The sequence below is a fragment of the Bubalus bubalis genome, chromosome 9 (genome assembly GCF_019923935.1).
Source record: "Bubalus bubalis isolate 160015118507 breed Murrah chromosome 9, NDDB_SH_1, whole genome shotgun sequence".
Lineage (NCBI taxonomy): Eukaryota > Metazoa > Chordata > Mammalia > Artiodactyla > Bovidae > Bubalus > Bubalus bubalis.
Genome location: NC_059165.1, coordinates 10172320 through 10195539, shown reverse-complemented (window position 1 = coordinate 10195539; position 23220 = coordinate 10172320). Strand labels below are relative to the sequence as shown.

General features: G+C 38.4%; 1 protein-coding gene across 1 annotated transcript; it reads left to right on the top strand.

The window, feature by feature from the left end:
- The first annotated feature begins 15447 nt into the window (after window positions 1-15447).
- On the top strand, window positions 15448-15804 carry LOC102414837 (histone H4-like). Its single transcript, XM_006067729.3, has one exon. It carries the CDS (start codon window positions 15478-15480, stop codon window positions 15787-15789), a length of 312 nt encoding a protein of 103 aa, XP_006067791.3. The 5' UTR covers window positions 15448-15477; the 3' UTR covers window positions 15790-15804.
- Window positions 15805-23220: the final 7416 nt, after the last annotated feature.

The following is a 23220-nucleotide window of genomic DNA, read 5'->3' as shown; positions in this document are numbered from 1 at the left end:
TGGTATTCCCATCTCTTTCAGAATTGTCCACAGTTTCTTGTGATCCACACAGTCAAAGGCTTTGGCATAGTCAATAAAGCAGAAAAAGATGTTTTTTCTGGAACTCTCTTGCTTTTTCTATGATCCAGCGGATGTTGGTAATTTGATCTCTGGTTCCTCTGCCTTTTCTAAAACCAGCTGACCATCAGGAAGTTCGCGGTTCACATATTGCTGAAGCCTGGCTTGGAGAATTTTGAGCATTACTTTATTAGTGTGTGAGATGAGTGCAATTGTGCAGTAGTTTGAGCATTCTTTGGCATTGCCTTTCTTTGGGACTGGAATGAAAACTGACCTTTTCCAGTCCTGTGGCCACTGCTGAGTTTTCCAAATGTGCTGTCATATTGAGTGCAGCACTTTCACAGCATCATCTTTCAGGATTTGGAATAGCTCAACTGGAATTCCATCACCTCCACTAGCTTTGTTCATAGTGATGCTTTCTAATGCCCACTTGGCGTTTCTAAGGCCCACCCAATTTTATATTCTTAATAAAGAATATAAAAGTTAAAGATATATACAGTAAATATAATACATATGACTAGATATATTTTAGATATTCTATAGCTCAGTTCAGTTCAGTCGCTCAGTTGTGTCCGACTCTCTGTGACCCCATGGACTGCAGCACACCAGAATTCCCTGTACGTCACCAATTCCCAGAGCATGCTCAAACTCCATCGATTCAGTGATGCCATCCAACCATCTTATCCTCCATCATCCCCATCTTCTCCAGCCTTCAATCTTTTTCAACATCAGGGTCTTTTCAAATGAGTCAGCTCTTCACATCAGGTGGCCAAAGCATTGGGAGTTTCAGCTTCAGAATCAGTCCTTCCAATGAATATTCAGGACCGATTTCCTTTAGGGTGGACTGGTTGTATCTCCTTGCAGTCCAAGTGACTCTCAAGAGTCTTTTCCAGCACCACAGTTCAAAAGCATCAATTCTTCAGCACTCAGCTTTCTTCTAGATGGACTTTTGTCTGCAAAGTAATGTCTCTACTTTTTAATATACAGTGTAGGTTCGTCATAGATTTTCTTCCAAGGACCAAGCATCTTTTCAAGTGTCTTTTAATTTCATGGCTGCAGTCACCATCTGCAATGATTATGGAACCAAAAAAATAAATAAATAAAGTTTGTAACTTTTTCCATTGTTTTACCATCTATTTGCCATGAAGTGATGGGACCAGATGCCGTGATCTTAGTTGTTTGAATGTTGAGTTTTAAGCCAACTTTTTCCACTCTCCTCTTTCATTAAGAGGCTCTTTAGTTCTTCTTTGCCTTCTGCCATAAGGGTAGTCTCATCTGCATATTTGAGGTTATTGATATTTCTCCCGGCAACCTTGATTCTAGCTTGTGCTTCATTCAGCCTGGCATTTTGCATGATACACTCTGCATATAAGTTAAATAAGCAGGATGACAATATACAGCCTGGACATACTCCTTTCTCAATTCTATAGCTCAGTTGGTAAAGAATCCACTGGCAAAAAAAAAAAAAAGAATCCATTGGCAACGCAGGAGACCCCATTTTTATTCCTGTGTTGAGAAGATTCTCTGGAGATGGGGTAGGCTACTCACTCCAGTATTCTTGGACTTCCCTGGTGGCTCAGCTGGTAAAGAATCTGTGTGCAACACAGGAGACCTGGCTTTGATCCCTGGGTTGGAAAGAAACCCGGGAGAAGGGAAAGTCTACCCACTCCAGTGTTCTGGCCTAGAGAATTCCATGGGCTGTATAGTCCATGAGTCACAAAGAATAAGACATGACTGTGTCACTTTCACTTACATATGTAATTTCATATATATATTCAGTTTATGTATATTGAAAACAAAACCTGGACACTGTTGTACAGGTTGCAACTGGGATTTAGTACTTCTAGGCCCTTCCAGTGGACAGAAAAGGGAAATATTATGTGTGTATTTTTACACACACACATAGACATTCTATATATAAAGACATGTATCTACATAGCATTAAACATGAGTTCACATGATGTCTCCAACTCTATGCAGTTACTACATGGACTGCTCTAACCTTTTCCCCTTCATGGTCTTTAACTTCTCACGGCCACAATAAGGCTCTTGATCCCAGCATCTGCCATCTATTTAATTGATTGTTCAATTCCCTTATATATGTATATTGGTTTCAGAATTGTTAACCCTACCCTCATAGGATATGGTTTTACCAACTAGAGTGCTTACCTATAGTCCCTTTGCCTTTAGTCTTATAGCTGCAACTCATTTCCAAAGTTATATAGTATCAGCATGTTTCTCTCCCTGCCCCCATTTGGTGAGACTGCTTCACTCACTTGTATTACAATTAGATTGCTAAGTTCTGTCACTTTTTACAACATGGGGTCCTCTGTTCTCCCAAATGTTTTTTGTTTGTTTAACTAGTATACATTAAAGTTCTCTCTTTGTGCTACAAAGTTCTATAGGTTTTGACAAATGCATAATGTCATATATTCACGGGCATTATTCTTACCAAATAATTTCAACCTCCTAAAATATTCAAAGTACTTCACATATTCAGCCCCAACTCCAAACACCAGACAACAGCTGATCTCTTTACAATCCATGTAGTTTTACTTTTCCAAATGTCATATAATTGGAATCATGCAAAATGTAACCTAGTTTCTTTTACGTAGAATTTAGATTCATGTCTTCACACAGACTGACAAATCATTATTTTTATCTCTGAAGAGCAGGCCACTGAGCTGACATATTAAAATTTATCCATGCATTTATTGAAGGACATATTGGTTAGTTCCAGATTTTTGTGATTATGAATAAAGTTACTATTATTATTCACATGCAGGAATTTGCAAGGACATAATTTTTGAAACCAATTTAGTAAGAATGTGGGGGAATGACTATTAGATTATGTGGTAAAATTTTGATTTGCTTGGGAAGAAACTTCCATACTGTGTTTCAAAGCCCTAATTTCCACCAGTACCAAATGAAAGCTTCTGATGTTCTTTATCCTTGGCAGGGATTAGTATTGTCTATTTTTGGATTTTAAGCATTCTAATAAGTGTGTAGTAGGGTTTCATTCCTGTGTAAATTTACAATTCCCTGATAAGAAATGATGTTAAACATCTTTTTAAATATCTACATGCCATCTACATACTTTCTTTGGTGAACTGTCTGGTAAGATCTTGTATCCATTTCTTAATGGCCTGTTCATTATATTTTGTTGAGTTACAAGAGTTATTTGTGTACTGTGGGAATGCATTCTTTATCAGAGATGTGTTATGAAAGTTTATCCATTCATTTGTTGAAGGACATCTTGGTTAATTCCAGATTTTTGTGATTATCAATAAGGTTACTAAAAATATTCACATTCAGGATTTTGTAAGGGCATATCTTTTCCAGTATGTAGCTTGTCTTTTCCTATTCTAACAGTGTATTTTGTAGAACAGTGGCTTTATTTTAATAAAGTCCAAGTTACTTTTCCTTTCATGAGTCAGGCTTTTACTGTGGTAGCTAAAAGCTTATTGACAGAAAGCCTGGCTTACAGTGGTTAGGACTCCACATTTCCATTGCAGAGGGCACCGCTGTGGACCCTGGTCAGGGGACTAAGATCCCACCAGCTGTGTGACATGGCCTAAAAAGTAAAAATTTACTGACAAATACAAACCAGATTTTTCTCCAATGTTTTTTTCTGCAAGTTTTAATATCTCTGTATTTTACACTTGCTGCTAAGTCGCTTCAGTCGTGTCCAACTCTGGGCAACCCCATAGACGGCAGCCCACCAGGCTCCCCTGTCCCTGGGATTCTTCTGGGTTGCCATTTCCTTCTTCAATGCAAAAAGTGAAGTCGCTCAGTCGTGTCCGACTCTTAGCGACCCCATGGACTGCAGCCTACCAGGCTCCTCCATCCATGGGATTTTCCAGGCAAGAGTACTGGAGTAGGGTGCCATTGCCTTCTCCATTTTACACCTAGGTTTACTATAAATTTATCATAACTTTTGTGTACTTTGTAAGGTATATTTTGTATACAATTGTCTAATTTTTCCAGGACCATTTATTGAAAATCTATATTTCCTCCATTAAATTGCCTCTGTGCCTATTTTTTTAATCACTTCTTTGTTGAAGTAGAGTTGAATTACAGTATTATAATAATTTCAAGTGTACAGCATATTGATTCAGTATTTTTTTTACAAATTATACTCCATTAAAAGTTATTACAAAATAATGGCTATGATTTCCTGTGCTGTACAATATATCCTTGTTGCTTATCTATTCTATGTATGGTCGTTTGTATCTCTTAATCCTATACCTCTAATTTGTCCCTCTACACTTGCCTCTCCACTTCAGAAACCACTAGTTTCTTTCATGTATTTGTGAGTCTGTTCTGCATACTCACTCATTTGCATTATTTTTTAGTTTCCACATATAAGTAATATCATACAGTATTTGTTTTTCTTTTGTCTGACTTATTTCATGAGGCATACTATTCTTTAGGCCCATCTATATTGCTGTAAATGGCAGAACTTCATTGTTTTAGGGCTGAATAATTTTCCATATATATACATGGGGCTTCCCAGGTGGTGCTAGTAGTAAAGAATCTGCCAGTCAGTGATGGAAATATAAGAGACGTAGGTTCGATCCCTGGGTTGGGAAGGTCCCCTGGAGGAGTACATGGCAGCCCCCTCCAGTATTCTTGCCTGGAGAAACCCATGAACAGAGGAGTCAGGTGGGCCATGGTCCACAGCATCACAAAGCACCAGACATGACTGAAGTGGCTTAGCAGGCATATATATAAACAGACACAACCATAAAAATATCTTCTTTATCAATTTGTCTGTTTATGAGTGCTTGGATTCCTCCCATATCTTGGCTGTTGTAAATAATGCTGCTCTGAACATTAGGGTGCATGTACATTTTCAACTTAGGTTTTCTAGATATATGTGTGTGTGGGTGGGTGTACATTAGGAGTGAAATTATTGGATCAAATTGTAGTGCTAATTTTAATTTTCTGAGGAACCTCCATAGTGGCTGCCCCAGTTTATACTCCCATCAACAATGTAGAATGATTCCCTTTAATCTACATCCTCTCTAACACTGTATATTTGAAGACATTTTGATGATAGTCATTCTGATAGATGCAAGGTGATACCTCATTGTAGTTCTGATTTGGATTTCTCTAATAATTAGTGATGTTGAGCATCTTTTCATGTTTCTTAGCCATTTGTGTGTCTTACCTGGACAAATGTCTATTCGGGTTTTCAGGCCAATTAATTATTGAGTTTTTTTTTTAATATTGAGTTGTATGAGCTGTTTATATATTTTAGATATTGACTTTTTATCAGTCATTCCATTTACACACCCATGCTAGTAGGTTGTATTTTTGTTTTTTTTATAGGCTCCATTGTTGTGAAAAAGCACTTAAGTTTAATAAGGTCTAATTTGCTTATTTTTACTTTTATTTCTCTCGCATTTAGAGACACATCTAAAAACAATATTGCCATGATTTATATAAAAGAGTACTCTGCTTCTCTTCTAAGAATTTTATGGTTTCAGGTCTTATATATAGGTCTTTTCATACTGTTCATGGGGTTCTCAAGGCAAGAATACTGAAGTGGTTTACATTTCCTTCTCCAGTGAACCAAGTTTTACTAGAATACACAGAAGTGTACAAAAAAGGTCTTAATTATCTGGATAACTATGATGGTGTGGTCACTCACCTGGAGCCAGACATCCTGGAATGTGAAGTTAAAGGGGCCTTAGGAAGCATTACTACAAACAAAGCTAGTGGAGGTGATGGAATTCCAGCTGAGCTATTTCGAATCCTAAACGATGAAGCTGTTAAAGTGCTGCACTCAATATGCGAGCAAATCTGGAAAACTTAGGAATGGACACAGGACTGGAAAAGTTCAGTTTTCATCCCAATTCCAAAGAAGGGCAATGCCAAAGAATGTTCAAACTACCACACAATTGCCCTCATTTCACATGTACCAAGGTAAAGCTCAAAATTCTTCAAGCTAGACTTCAACAGTATGTGGACTGTACATCCACATTGATAGTCACTGTATATCCAGATATACAAGTTGGATTTAGAAAAGGCAGAGGAACCAGAAATCACATTGCTAACATCCGCTGGTCATAGAAAATGCAAAGGAATTCCAGAAAAACATCTACTTCTGTTTCATTGACTACTCTAAAGCCTTGAACTATGTGTATCAACACAAACTGGAAAAATCTTCAAGAGGTGGGAATACCAGACCACCTTACCTGCCTTCTGAGAAACATGTATGCAGGTCAAGAAGAAACAGTTCAAACTGGACATGGAACAAAAGGAGTATGTCAAGGCTGTTTGTTGTCACCCTTACTTAAAAGCTTATGTAACTTTTATACAGGGTAAATCATGAGAAATGCTGGGCTGGATGACTCACTAGGGGGAATTTAGATTGCTGGGAGAAATATCAACACTCTCAGATATGCAGATGATGGCAGAAATTAAACAGGAACTAAAAAGCCTCTTGATAAAGGTGAAAATGGAGAGTGAAAAAGATGGATTAAAACTCAACATTCAAAAAAATGAAGATAATACGATCCAGTCCCATCACTTCATGGAAAATAGATATGGAAAAATATGAGAACAGTCACAGATTTTGTTTTCTTGGGCTCCAAAATCACTGTGGACAGTGCCTATGGCCATGAAATTAAAAAAAAAAAAATCACTTGCTTCTTGGAAGAAAAGTTATGACAAACCTAGACAGGTATTAAAAAGCAGAGACATCGCTTTGTTGACAAAAGTGCATATAATCAAAGCTATGGTTTTTCCAGTAGTCATGTATGGATGTGAGAGTTGGACCATAAAGAAAGCTGAGCACCAAAGAATTGATGCTTTCTCACTGTGGTGCTGGAGAAGACTCTTGAGAGTCCCTTGGACAGCAAGGAGATCAACCAGCAATCCTAATGTATATCAACCCTGAATATTCATTGGAAGAAAGGATGCTAAAGCTCCAATATTGTGGACACCTGATGCAAAGAGCCAACTCACTGGAAAAAATCCTGATTCTGGGAAACACTGAAGGTAAAAGGAGATGGGGCAACAGAGGATGAGATGGTTGGTGGCATCACCAACTCAACGGACATGAGTTTGAGCAAATTCCGGGCAATAGTAAAGGACAGGGAAGCTTGGTATGTTGCAATCCATGGGGTCACAAAGAGTTGGACATGACTTGGTGACTAAACAACAACAGTAATCTAGGTTTTGGATGAATCCATTTTGCACTCATTTTTGTGTATGGTATGAGAAAGTGTTTTAATTTCATTCTTGTACATTTAGCTGGCTGTCCAGTTTTCCCAGCACCACTTGTTGAAGAGACTGTTCTTGTTCATTGTATATTCTTGCCTCCTCTGTTACATTAATTTACTGTAAGCACAGGGGTTTATTTCTGAGCTCTCTAGTCTGTTCTATCAATGTATGTGTTTGTGCCAGTACCATACTGTTTTGACTACTGTAGCTTTGTAATATATAATTTAAAGTCTGGGACTTTAATGGTATCTCCAGCTTTGTTTTCTCAAGATTGCTTTGGCAACTTGGGGTCTTCTGTGGTTCCATGTGAATTTTAGATTATTTTTTCTGGTTCTGTGAAAAATGCCATGAGTATTTTGATAGGGATTGATTGCATTAAATCTATAGATTGCCTTGGGTAGCATGGCCATGTTAATAACATTAATTCTTCCAATCCAAAAGTATGGGATATCTTTCCCTTTCTCTGTATCATTTTCAATTTTCTTCATCAATGTCTTATTGTTTTTAAATTATAGGTCTTTCACCTTCTGCCTTTGTAAGAATCAATTAATTATATTTGTATAAGTCTGCATCTGAGTTCTTTATTATATTCCATTGACCTATGTATCTATTTTATTATCAGTAACATGCTACCTTGATTACTAAAAGTTTACATTAAGTATTGAAATCATGCTGTGAGAGTCCTCCAACTTTGTTTCCATACTACCACACTATGTTGACTCTTCAGGTCCTTTTCCTTTCCATAGGAAACTCAGGATCAGTTTGTTAAGACCTCTAAAATAGTTATCTAGAACTTTGGCTGAGATACTTTTCAATCCATACCAAGCGTGAGAGAATTTATGTCTTAAAAATATTGAGTTTTTCTAATAATGAACATGTAATAACTCAATTTATAAAGATGTCCTTTGATTTATCTTATCAATGTTTTGTACTTTTCAGCAGGCAGATCCTATACATATTTCATTAGATTTACACACAGGTTCCATTTACACTGGTGTCACTGTAAATGATTTCTTTTTAAAAATAATTTTATTCATTTCTGTCTGTACTGGGTCTGTGTTGCTCTGTAGACTTTTCTCTAGTTGCGGTGAGGGGTGGGGGGGTGGGGATGCTCTCTACTTGCAGTGTTCAGCTTTCTCATTGCCATGGCTCCTCTCACTGTGGAGCACAAGCTCCCGGCATGTGGGCTTCTGTAGTTGGGGCACGTGGGCTCCGCAGTTGGGGCACATGGGCTCCTCAGTTGGGACACGTGGGCTCAGCAGTTGCAGCTCCCAGGCTCTAGACCATAGGCTCAGTACCCGTGGCATGCAGCCTTAGCTGCTCTGCAGCATGTGGGATCTTCCTGGACCAGGGAAACGAACCCATGTCTCCTGCATTGACAGGTGGATTCTTCACCACTGAGACACCAGGGAAGCCCAATGATTCTTTTTAAATTCTACATTCTGATTGGATATGGCTGACCTATAGGGAAACAGGCATTTGCATAGTAACCTTATATGTTTTCTGTGACTGTGCTGTAATTACTTGTTAGTTCCAAAAGATTTTTGTTAGATAATCTATTTTTCCACGTAGTTGATCATTCTCTCAGAAAATACAGTTTTATTTCTACCTTTTGAATGTGTGTGTGTATATACATGTATTTCTTCTTTTTTTTTTAATTTTATTTTATTTTTAAACTTTACATAATTGTATTAGTTTTGCCAAATATCAAAATGAATCCACCACAGGTATACATGTATTCCCCATCCTGAACCCTCCTCCCTCCTCCCTCCCCATACCATCCCTCTGGGTCATCCCAGTGCACCAGCCCCAAGCATCCAGTATCATGCATTGAACCTGGACTGGCGACTCGTTTCATACATGATATTTTACATGTTTCAATGCCATTCTCCCAAATCTTCCCACCCTCTCCCTCTCCCACAGAGTCCATAAGACTGTTCTATACATCAGTGTCTCTTTTGCTGTCTCGTACACAGGGTTATTGTTACCATCTTTCTAAATTCCATATATATGCGTTAGTATACTGTATTGGTGTTTTTCTTTCTGGCTTACTTCACTCTGTATAATAGGCTCCAGTTTCATCCACCTCATTAGAACTGATTCAAATGTATTCTTTTTAATGGCTGAGTAATATTCCATTGTGTATATGTACCACAGCTTTCTTAGCCATTCGTCTGCTGATGGACATCTAGGTTGCATCCATGCCCTGGCTATTATAAACAGTGCTGCGATGAACATTGGGGTACACGTGTCTCTTTCCCTTCTGGTTTCCTCAGTGTGTATGCCCAGCAGTGGGATTGCTGGATCATAAGGCAGTTCCATTTCCAGTTTTTTAAGGAATCTCCACACTGTTCTCCATAGTGGCTGGACTAGTTTGCATTCCCACCAACAGTGTAAGAGGGTTCCCTTTTCTCCACACCCTCTCCAGCATTTATTACTTGTAGACTTTTGGATCGCAGCCATTCTGACTGGCGTGAAATGGTACCTCATAGTGGTTTTGATTTGCATTTCTCTGATAATGAGTGATGTTGAGCATCTTTTCATGTGTTTGTTAGCCATCTGTATGTCTTCTTTGGAGAAATGTCTATTTAGTTCTTTGGCCCATTTCTTCTTTATGAAATTTTTGCCCTATTGTACTAACTAGAACTTCCAACAAAATGTTAAACAGGTGTGCTAATTTTAGGAGAAAAGTTTCCAGTCTCAAATCACTTAGAATCATCTTAGTGATAAGTGTTCTAGAGGCAGAGTGTTTTGTTTGTTTGATTGTTTTGATAAAGTGAGGAAGTTTCCACTTATTCTTAGATTGATGAGAGTTAGTATCATGAATGAGTATTGGCTTTTGTCAAATGTTATTTCTAAATCAATTTATATTTATGAGTTTTCCTCTTTAGCCAGTTACTGTGGTAAATTACATTGATTTTTTTTTTTAATGCTGAAACTGTTTCATTTCCCTAGCATACTTTCCATTTGGTGTATAATTTTTTCTTATATTTTTTGATTCATTTGCAAATATTTTATTAAGAATATTTTTGTTCTCTGTTGATGAGAATTTCTGGATGATAGTTATCTTTCTATGTAATGTCTTTATCTGGTTTAGTTTATGGTAGCACTACCCTCAAAGAATAAAGCATAGGATGGAATATTACATAAATGTCAATTAAATCAAGTGGATTGAAAGTGCTGTTCAGGTCATCTATATCTTTAATGATTTTCTACCTGCCTTACAAATTCATTACCAACTATTAATAGTGTATTCTGTCTCACAATAAAAGTCAAAAAAAATTGAAAGGAAAACAGTTATTTAAAAAATCAGCAACTAAATATCAGAATATGAAGCAAAGAAAGTAAAAATCCATCCTGGCTGTGTTCTGAGTACTGTGGAAAGTGTGCCCATGAACATTTAGCGCTCAGAGACCAACTGTGACTGGTTCACATTTCCTCTTTGCAGGAACAATTCTGGGGAAGGAATTGCTCATTTGAAATCACATTACCCAGTCTTCCCCCAGCTTGGATTTCGGGAGGCTCATGTGACCTGTTCTAAGCCACAGAATGCCTACAGAAGTGCAGTAAATATATTTCAAACCATTGTTTGAGAAAGTTCTGTGACTTCCTCACCTTTTCTGTTTTCATTTCATTTCTTATGGCTGAAACTCAGGGAAATTTGGGGAGTTACTTTTCTAGAAGGCACATCTTTTATAGCTGGAACCCCAGAGACTGTGTGGAACAGAACATGGCTCACCTAACTCTGGAATGGCACCTACTCTTGGAATGTTAAAAGAGTAAGAACTTTTTTGTTTATTACTATATTCAGCTACTGATTTTATCATATACAATATAGTACATATTGTTACCATAACAAATATAATAATCTGTCCTTCTTTCCCACAAGATCTGGAGGAACAGAAAAAAAGGACAACAGACAGGTGCGGAAAATGACAGGCAATTTACAAAAGCAAAATAAAACTACAACAATAATAGCAAAAGTTTAAAATGCAGGCTTATTTAGGACTGTCATTTAAAGAGAATATTATTTTTTGCCAGCCACATGCATTAATAATTAGAATCTAGTCATTCATGTGATGTTATAACTACTTATCTAATTAACTTTCAAGTTTTTTAACAGACCATAGATGAAAAATTCCCTAACTAAATGTGGGAAACAAATAATATATTCTTACCTGAATACAGTGTTCTGTTCATGTCATCGCTATACCCACAAAATGAGAAAAGTAAACATAAAAATTCTTTTTCATTAAAGTAAAATTATGCACTTTAACATTTTTAGTGTTATTTTTAAAAAGCATTAACCATGAGTTGACAATTAAAATTGCCTAAGTTCATTTTCAAGTAATTGGGAAAAATTATCTCTGAAACACACACACACTCACACATACACAACAATTTTCCTTCTTTTCTAGGAAATAAAAATAAGTAATGGAAGATAACTCTTCATGTAATCCTGTATTTTAACAATATATTCATCATATAAAACACAAAAGATTAAAAATAGATTGAAAACTGACAGTGTAGCTTCTTTAGCATATCAAAACATGACTGATAAAAGCTGTGAAAATAAAATTACGGTGAAGAATTTTCTTCAGAAGGGTAAAAATGACCAAAGGAAATGAATGAGATTCAGACTTTAGAAAATAGCAGCCTTGAATTACACAGTCCTTCATAAGCTCTGTTAGCATTTAATAACCTCTCTCAAATTACAAAGTTTCCATTTAGTAATTAGAAAAGAGTATTTGCCTTTACATTTTACATGATATACCTGTGTTCAAATTCAGATCTCTAATTTAATTCATATTATAATATCTTAAAATAAACAACTATTTTGGAAAGTTTTATTAATAAGGATGGGCCTATTTTCAGCCAATGCTTATGAGTAAATTTCTGTGAGCATGCTAGACAAGAACATTATTACACAAAATTCTACTCCCTCAGCATTCATCTGTGAGAAGATTTCTGGACAGAACCTGAAGAAACTGACTTCACTCAAGTAATATATGATATAATAATAAAAAGAAAGAGCTAAAAAATTTTAAACTCTAACCTGTATAAAAGGACCTTCACTATTTTATTTTGATTATTCATGTTCTCGAATACTAAAAACAGGATGGGTGCCAATCATTATTCTAGTTTAACAGTTGAGGAAACTTTGCCACTAAATGACTTAGTAGCAAAGTGGCCAAATTATTACAACTCTTAAAATCAAGAGATGAGACAAACTGAGGTATCTCCAATTCCATGTTCTTTACCCATGCTTTGCACTAAATTTCAACCATTTTCTCTCTCCTTTTTAATCAGATGACACACCTGGTAGCCTACTTCAGTGTCTTTTTTTTAAACCCCTTCTTCCCCCTCACTGTCTTTTTTGATCTCTCCCTGCTTTTCCCCTTCACTCCTCCTTTCAGTGTCTCTTTCTCCCTGCTGGACTTATGTTTTAAACATTACTCATGTTTCAATGATCATGATTTTACTATTTAGATCAATGTAATTACTGCATACCCAAGATAAAAAAATGTGTGTGATGGTACTTACTGGAACCCCTGTGATTGTGAGACAGAGACAGTAGGGCTACCTCTGCTAACTGTGATAGATCATCAGAGAATACAAGATCAAGAATGTCAGGAAGGCAAGAATAGGGTCCAAAGGTCTGGCTGGGTATATCAATTTTCTGTGGTTGCTTTAAGGAACTACCACAAACTGGGTGGCTCAAAACAACAGAACTTTTTTTTTTCCCTTGTAGGAGAAGGCAATGGCACCCCATTCCAGTACTCTTGCCTGGAAAATCCCATGGACAGAGGAGCCTGGTAGGCTGCAGGCCATGGGGTCACTAAGAGTCGGTCACGACTGGGTGACTTCACTTTCACTTTTCACTTTCATGCACTGGAGAAAGAAATTGCAACACACTCCAGTGTTCTTGCCTGGAGAATCCCAGGGAGGGGGGAGCCTGGTGGGCTGCCGTCTATGGGGTCGCACAGAGTCGGGCACGACTGAAGTGACTTAGCAGCAGCAGCAGCAGCAGCAGTTCTTGAAGTCAAAGTCTAAAATCTGTGGTGACAGGGTTACATTCCCTCTGGGCAATCTAACAGAGAGTCCTTCCTTGATTATTACCATTTTTGATGTATTTTGGCAACCCTGATTTTTCTCGGCTCATGGCCACATCACTCCAATCTCTGCCTCAGTCTTCACATCACCTTCCCTGGGTTCTCAGAAAACTCCCTCATGACCCTTCCTAGTTAGTAGTCTCCAAGAACCATTCCTCTCATGTCTATCTCTAGATTAACTTCAAATAAATCCATAACTGAAATAAATGGAGTAATTTATAATTTAAATTTATACAAATCCATATAAATAGTATTTATATAGGAGGTATCACTGAAAGATTATCCACTAAGCTCCAAAGAAATAGTGAAAGTGAAGGTTGCTCAGTTGTGTCCAACTCTTTGTGACCCCATTCTTGAGGCCAGAATCCTGGAGTGGATAGTCTTTCCCTTCTCCAGGGGATCTTCCCAACCCAAGGATCAAACCCAGGTCTCCCGCATTGCAGGTGGATTCTTTACCAGCTGAGGCTCAAGGGAAGCCCAAGAATACTGGAGTGGGTAGCCTATCCCTTCCCCAGGGAATCTTCCTGACCCAGGAATTAAACCAAGGTCTCCTGCATTGCAGATGGATTCTTTACCAAATGAGCTATCAGGGAAGCCCATAGAAATAACCCTAATGATAAATGATGGGGTTTCAATTCAACTGAAGAACCTCATCAGACCACTGAAATCACACACTATGGCAATCATCCTTTCAAAACACCAGTTAAGAGACAGAAACCATTCAAATGTCATTTATAAATTTCATGAGCAATAAGATTGTAGGGAAAACTACCATGAATGTAAATTTTATCTATTTAACTTATTACCTGAATATGTGCATTTTGAGAAAATGAGGGACAAGTTATAACTAAATAAAATCATGTAACCTACTAAAACTTGGTAGAAAACTGAGATGTAGAAGTACTAAGTTTAGGACTCCTAGTAACTTAGTATATGAGATTAAAAAGCTATTTTAATTTTGTGTCACCCAGTGCTCTAAACAGAAAATAAATATTAAAAGGTAATGTCTGCTAGACCTAGATAAATGCTTCAAGAATATTAATATAACATGTTATGCAAAACTTTAAGCACCACATAATTAATAATATTGTAATCAACTTGAATTTTTTAATTATTTTCACAGTTAAAGATAAGAGTGCCACCTTACCCTGTGTGCATACTTTTAATTTACCACCATATCAGATTATATGAAAATCTGTCCCCATGAATAGAAGCTGCTTTAAAAAAAGTTAGTTTAAAAATAGAACTTTTAGTAAAACTATCTCCTTGGCAAGGAGACAATTTTTCACAGTGGCTGACAGCATATTGACCTAAATATTAAACTAAGCATTGTCCTGAAAATATTTTGTATCTTTAAATTTCTTAAAAGCAAGTTTTAAATGGTTTTATATATGCATAGTTGTATGTAGATAGCTCTTCTCACAGAACTATATGGATGCAAATTTATACAATTTTTCTTTGTAATTTCAAAGAGCAATAAGCTATTCTTTTAATCTCCTAATCTAACAGTAAGTGTCCTGGCAGTATGATGCCTGTAAAGTTCTGGAAGCCTGCAGAACTTCCTACTTTCCCTCATATCTCAGCACATCCACCAGCTCTACAAGGTCAGGCTTGTAGCATCACCCTCTGTTGCCCACTACGACTATTTAAGAAAGAAAGTTAGTTTCTCAGGTGTGTCCAACTCTCTGTGACCCTGTGGACTCTAGCCTGCCAGGCTCCTAGGTTCACAGAATTCTCCAGCTAGGAATACTCGAGTGGGTTGCCATTTCCTTCTCCATCTATGACTATTTGGCATCACTTTTTTTTTTTTTTTTTTTTTGGAGTCAAACTTTTTGTATATATATATGGGTCACAAAGAGTCAGACATGACTGAGTGACCAACACTTTCACTTCATGCATAAATGAATTGAACTACAGTTGATTAGTATTATATTAGTTTCAGGTATATAGCAAGGAGATCCAATCAGTCCATACTAAAGAAAATCAGCCCTGAATATTCATTGGAAGGACTGATGCTGAAGCTGAAACTACAATACTTGGGCCATTCGGCATTAGTATTCAGCATTTAGGTAATATGTCTGGTCGCGGCAAGGGCGGAAAAGGCCTTGGAAAGGGGGGCGCTAAGCGTCACCGTAAGGTTTTGCGCGACAACATCCAGGGCATCACAAAGCCGGCTATCCGTCGCCTGGCCCGCCGTGGAGGAGTGAAGCGGATCTCCGGTCTTATCTACGAGGAGACCCGTGGGGTGCTGAAGGTGTTTCTGGAGAACGTGATCCGGGACGCGGTCACCTACACCGAGCACGCCAAGCGCAAGACTGTCACCGCCATGGATGTGGTCTACGCGCTCAAGCCTCAGGGCCGCGCTCTCTATGGATTTGGTGGTTAAGTTTGAGCTTTGTAAGGGTCTTGTAGCACAGTTGTGTTAGCACACCTGATGCAAAGAACTGACTCATTTGAAAAGACCTGATGCTGGGAAAGATTGAAGGTGGGAGGAGAAGGGGATGACAGAGGATGAGATGGTTGGATGGCATCACTGACTCAATGGACATGAGTTTGAGTAAACTCCGGGAGTTAGTGATGGACAGGGAGGCCTGGTGTGCTACAGTCCATGGGGTCACAAAGAGTCGGACATGACTGAGTAACTGAACTGAACTGATATAGCATAGTGATCCAGTATTTTAACAGATTATACTCCCTTAAAACATATTATAGGATAATGGTTATAATTCTTTGTGCTAAACAAAATATGTTGGTTGATTATCTGCTTCATACCTACTAGTTTGTATCTCTTAATGCCATATGCTTATTAACATGTCCCTCCCTCTCTCCCCTCCCCACTGGTAAACACCAATTTGCTTTCTTTATCTACTGAGTCCATTGCTGTTACTTTTCAGATTCCACATATAAGTGATATCCTACAGTATTCCTCATTCTCTGTCTCACTTATTTACACTAAGCATAATCTTCTCTAGGTCCATCCACATTTCTTAAAATGCAGAATCTCATTCTTTTTTAAAGCTAAGTAATATTCCATTGTATGCATCAACCACATCTTCTTTATCCATTCATCTTTGATGGTCACTTGGGTTTCTTCCACATTTTGGATTTAAATTCTGGCTCACTGCTTAGTTACTCAGTGACCTTGGGCAATTTTATTTATTCTTTTATGCTTTAGGGCTATCATTTATAAATAGGAATATCAATAGTAATTATCCCATAAAATTGCTGTGATGATGCAATGAACTAAAGTTAAAGGAGTGCTTAGAAGAGTGCCTGGAAACTTGTAAATATTTAACAAAAATGAGTGAATAATGGTGATGATGATGATTCAAATATTCTGCCCAACTTTCTATACAACCATACATTGTGGCTGCTACTACTGCTAAGTCACTTCAGTCGTGTCCGACTCTGTGCGACCCCATAGATGGCAGCCCACCAGGCTCCACCATCCCTGGGATTCTCCAAGCAAGAACACTGGAGTGGGTTGCCATTTCCTTCTCCAATGCATGAAAGTGAAAAGTGAAAGTGAAGTCGCTCGGTTGTGTCCGTCTCTTGGTGACCCCATGGACTGCAGCCCACCAGGCTCCTTCATCCATGGGATTTTCCAGGCAAGAGTACTGGAGTGGGGTGCCATTGCCTTCTTGGACACATAGTGGCAAGAGTCTAAAAATTACAGTTAATGGGTACTATTTGCACAGATAATGCTAACGGCCAGGGTTGGGAGAGTAAATGTGCTATGTACTGCCATGTGACAAAAGCTAAGCTCAACACTGGAGATGGAGATGAAACTGTGAACAAAACTGTGAACTGTAAAATAAGAGTTAACCATCTAGTATATACAAAGAAGTATATAGGATATGATATGAACACACTGCATGATAATTACTTGTGCATACACATTATGTCTGTATCTTCTCTGATCTCTTACATACCTTATAATATTTATTCAATTCACTCGTTTTCATATATGAGCTACAATATCTTACTTATAAGTTTAATTCTAGGAGGACAGTTCCATGCCATCTATATTTCTACCGCCCTGTACCTAATTATATTGGACCTAGGTGTTTTAGAAAGTGGATAAATCCTGTAATTTTCATAATGTTTAGCTAATGTTAAGATTTTATTCATGACTCTGAGAACACTGAGAAGATACTCCTTTATAAATTAGCACAGCCACAAAATAAAAATTATAGGAATTATATCATATGATTAGGGACTGAACTGTTGACCCTCAAGCTCTGCAGGATATTCTTGAACTGAAACGTATTTCTTTCTTGAAAAAGACATATATAGTCCAACACTTCTCCTTCGGGAACCTGGCAGCAAAGCAATAAATCTCTGTAGGGTATTTTAATCTTCAGGGGATGGCAGGATTCATTCTCCCATGAATAGGAGAAAGAGATTCCTGGCTGAATACAGACTCAGAAGCCACTACAGAAAACATGGTTTTGAAAAAGTTGTCAACCAAATGTGGGAGAAATGAGTAGACTGTGGTAGAATGGATGGAAATGCAAAAGAGGGACTAATGATCTATTACCATCAAGTGATGCTGCTATAGATGGTGCTGTGCTGAGATTAGTGAATACAGCTGTCCATTCACTCTCACAGATCACTAATTCCAGTGCAAGCACTACCACTGCAGAATTAAAAATCAAAGAGCAACACTGGATGATTTAAATATAGAAATATGTTAGGCTAATGAGCTTTTTCAACAAGTTATATGCTTAACTAAATACATAAAATAGCTAACACCCACAGATCACTTCATATATGAAATGTATTATTCCAATTTTGCAAATACTGCACATATTAAGTAATTTAATGCTCACAACTCTTTGAGGTGGTGCTATTTATCTTCACTTTATCCTCACTTTACAGATGAAGAGACTGAGGCACACAGAATTTAAGTGACTTGCCTGCAAGAAGTCAGACCTTAGAATCTGGTCATTGACCCTGCATGGTGACTCAACAGTTATTTTTCCATTCACCTGCTAACCATGGTCTCAAATTAAAACCAATAAAAAAGTACAGCAAGAGACCTACAAGTACACTTACAGGAAGCCTAGAGGTAATGAGACTCCTGAAGAAGCTGAAAAGCTAATGAGTCATCTGTGAATAAACTGCGAATTTGTTTTTCAGTGTCTTTCTCAATCTGGCATCTTTCACAACCACTAAAATAAATTTTCAAAAACAACGAACAGCAGAAATAATAAAGCCTGGGGCAAGTGTTGGTTTATTTGCCTGCTAAGCAGTAGCTGTAAATTTATACTGCATTCCTTCATAACTGAATTTAGAATTCCAGCCACCATGAATAAGACATTCTCAAAATGCTTAGACACGCCTGCAGATACCTCTACGCTCTTGAAGCTCTTGAACCTACTGCACACCCACAGAGGCATGGTGTCCACTGTCAGACATAGAGCCCCTGAAAACCAGGCTGCACCACTGTATCTGCCCTGATCACGCAGTTCCACGGATATAATAGCACTTCAGTTCTACAGTGGGACTGTTCTTCATACGCACTCTATGAGGCTCTGATTCCTCAGAAATTTTGAGGAACCGAATGTGGACAAAAGAGAGATAAATATTACAGTCACCGATTAATGAGTTAAGAAAGAACACTATGAGCTTGTCATGAGGCTGGTGATGTTCTGTCCTGCAACACAGGCATGTGTACATATGCATGTACACATATATGCACATACTCTACTTTGCCTTTTTGGAGCAGTGACTCTGTCCAATTCATCTGTATTTCTCTTAGTTACTACAAAACCTGCCAGGTTTAGGCACTGATACTTACACCTGTATGAGTTAGGTTTATTATTTACATGTTCCAGCTTCCCTTGTGGCTCAGCCATAAAGAATCCAAGTGCAAGTTCGATCTCTGGGTTGGGAACGTGGCTTGGAGAAGGAAATGGCAACCCACTGCGGTATTCTTGTCTGGAGAATTCCATGGATGGCAGGCTACAGTCCGTGGGGTAGCAAAGAGATGGACATGACTCAGCAGCTAAACAACAAAAATTCATATGCCCATGTCTGTTTTCCTCATCTTTGAAAGAAAAATTGAAATAACACAATGCAGGGTTTGGAGGAGGATTAAGGGAAATGAAATACATAATTACCAGCACCTTTTAATCTATCAGTAAATATTATCTGTCATTATTTCATCAGTTTGTTTGAACTTCATGTTAACTCTTGAATAGCTAAGACTCTGAAAGATAAAGAGACAGTCTCAGAAAGGCCAACTTAATTGCTGAAATTCTTACCTGTAATACGCAGAAGACTGATGATTCTTTTATTGAGTAGTTTTTTAAAAACTGAACTTGATTTAGAAGTTAATAGTTCATTTTTCATGATCATCTGACATGAACAGATGACTTATTTGGTCATCTGATGTGAACAGACGACTCACTGGAAAAATCCCTGATGCTGGGAAAGATAGAGCTGGGAAAGTCCCAGAAGGAGAGAGTATCAGAGAATGAGATGGCTGGATAGCATACCGATACAATGAATATGAACTTGGGCAAACTCTGAGAGATGGTGATGGACAGAGAGGCCTGGTGTGCTGTAGTCTGCAAGAGTCAGACACAAGTGGGTAACTGAAAAACAACAAGATCATTTTTCATACCTGAGCCTCAACCAATCCTATTCTGGCCATCATTTTACAGTTTTCAGTTCAGTTCAGTTGCTCAGTCGTGTCTGACTCTTTGCAACCCCATGAATCACAGCACGCCAGGCCTCCCTGTGCATCACCAACTCCCAGAGTTCACTCAGACTCATGTCCATCGAGTCAGTGATGCCATCCAGCCATCTCATCCTCTGGCGTCCCCTTCTCCTCCTGCCCCCAATCCCTCCCAGCATCAGAGTCTTTTCCAATGAGTCAACTCTTCACATGAGGTGGCCAATGTACTGGAGTTTCAGCTTTAGCATCAGTCCTTCCAAAGAAATCCCAGGGCTGATCTCCTTCAGAATGGACTGGTTGGATCTCCTTGCAGTCCAAGGGACTCTCAAGAGTCTTCTCCAACACCACAGTTCAAAAGCATCAATTCTTCGGCGCTCAGCCTTCTTCACAGTCCAACTCTCACATCCATACATGACCACAGGAAAAACCATAGCCTAGACTAGACGAACCTTTGTTGGCAAAGTAATGTCTCTGCTTTTGAATATGCTATCTAAGTTGGTCATAACTTTCCTTCCAAGGAGTAAGAGTCTTTTAATTTTCTAGCTGCAGTCACCATCTGCAGTGATTTTGGAGCCCAAAACAATAAAATCTGACATTGTTTCCACTGTTTCCCCATCTATTTCCCATGAAGTGATGGGACTGGATGCCATGATCTTTGTTTTCTGAATATTGATCTTTAAGCCAACTTTTTCACTCTCTGCTTTCACTTTCATCAAGAGGCTATTTAGTTACTCTTCTTTTTCTGCCATAAGGGTGGTGTCATCTGCATATCTGAGGTTATTGATATTTCTCCCGGAAATCTTGATTCCAGCTTGTGTTTCTTCCAGTCCAGCGTTTCTCATGATGTACTCTTCATATAAGTTAAATAAGCAGAGTGACAATATACGGCCTTGACGAACTTCTTTTCCTATTTGGAACCAGTCTGTTGTTCCATGTCCAGTTCTAACTGTTGCTTCCTTACCTGCATACAGATTTCTCAAGAGGCAGGTCAGGTGGTCTGGTATTCCCATCTCTTTCAGAATTTTCCACAGTTTATTGTGATCCACACAGTCAAAGGCTTTGGCATAGTCAATAAAGCAGAAACAGATGTTTTTCTGGAACTCTCTTGCTTTTTCGATGATCCAGCGGATGTTGGCAATTTGATCTCTAGTTCCCCTGTTTTTTCTAAAACCATCTTGAACATCAGGAAGTTCACAGTTCACATATTGCTGAAGCCTGGCTTGGAGAATTTTGAGCATTACTTTACTAGCGTGTGAGATGAGTGCTATTGTGCGGTAGTTTGAGCATTCTTTGGCATTGCCTTTCTTTGGGATTGGAATGAAAACTGACCTTTTCCAGTCCTGTGGCCACTTCTGAGTTTTCCAAATTTGTTGGTATATTGAGTGCAGCACTTTCACAGCATCATCTTTCAGTTTTTGAAATAGCTCAACTGGAATTCCATCACCTCCACTAGCTTTGTTCGTAGTGATGCTTTTTAAGGCCCACTTGACTTCACATTCCAGGATGTCTGGCTCTAGGTCAGTGATACAGGGGAACACATGTATACCTGTGGCGGATTCATTTTGATATTTGGCAAAACTAATACAATTATGTAAAGTTTAAAAATAAAATAAAATTAAAATATTAAAAACAAACAAACAAACATGTAAAAAATGCTGTGGTTGGGCTTCCCTGGTGGCTCAGTGGCAAACAATCTGCCTGCTAATGTAGAAGATGTGAGTTTGATCCCTGATGCAGGAAGATCCCACATGCAGCAGAGCAACTAAGCCAGGGCACTACAAGTATTGAGCCTGTGCTCTAGAACCAGAGGACCACAGCAACTGATCTCACAAGCCACATCTACTGAAGCCTGCCCACCCTACAGCCACACTCAGCAACAAGTCACCAGAATGAGAAGCCGGCACACCACAACGACAGAGTAGCTCCCACTCGTCACAACTAGAGGAAAGCCCACACAGCAATGAAGAGCCAGCATGGCCAAAAATAAATATTAATAAATAAATACAATTATATATGTAAAAGGCTATGGTCAAGTCCACACTTTCCAAATTATCTGGGACATATGCATCCTTCTTCCTCCCTAAACAAAAAGGATTAGAGATTTCCACTTTACACAGATAAAGAAAGAGCTGAAGAGCCCTCACTCCCATCCTGTCAATATGGAAAAAGCTGAACAAAGTCAAAATCAACCACTCTGCTTAAATCCATCAGAGACTTGAGGGTAAACTTCTAACTAGAAAACTGGAGATAAAGGAGATGTAGTGAATCACAGCTTACTTGGAGTAGGAGCTGAAGTCTATAACTGCCTGCAAAACAAAATTTCATTGATTAATTGCTGGAGGCTGATTGTGAACTGGCTTCCAAACTTAAAAGAAGGCCCGTTTTACAGGGACCCTCACATTTGACAAGGTTTACCTCCAAAAGCCCCAAGATTAGATTGCAGTTGGGTCAAGAGGAGGCGGAAGGAAGCCATTTTGAAATCTGCCCAGAGCTTTTTGTCTCTAAAAAAAAGCCTGACCCGAAGAGAAACAACTTTACCAGAACCTTCAATTATTTAGGGGAAGAAACGTGACTCCCTCCAAGGCTTCCTATGTCTCCTAAGAGAAGGATAAAAGGCTAAACAAGTCTTCTGAAGGCCAAAGCCAAGGGACTCTGGTCCTGTAAATATGGAGATATAGTCATAAGATTACAGAAACATTCCCCTCAAATATCTTATCACCACATCAGCAGTATAACATGGATTGTAAATCAAAGAACTGAAAGCCACAGGCTCTAGTTTAGATGGAGTTTCTAGGGAAATTCAAAGACAAAGGGAAAGACAAAATAAGAACAGCAGAGGAGACCAAACCCTCTGACACACGTTAAACACAGCTTAACTCCAGTCAGATAAACATAAATCCTCACACTAAAGGCCTATTTAACCAAGTACATATTAGCTGATACATCATGTCTGGGTTTCAACAAAAAATTAAAAGTAATGATAAAAGGCAAGGAAAAAAATACAGCCTAAAAATAAAAAGCAAGCAAGAGTACTGGACACAGATACAGTGGCAATTTTGGAATTATCAGATATGAAATCTTAAGTAACCATAATTAAGGACATAAATATAAGAAGGGGGAAACATGCAAGAA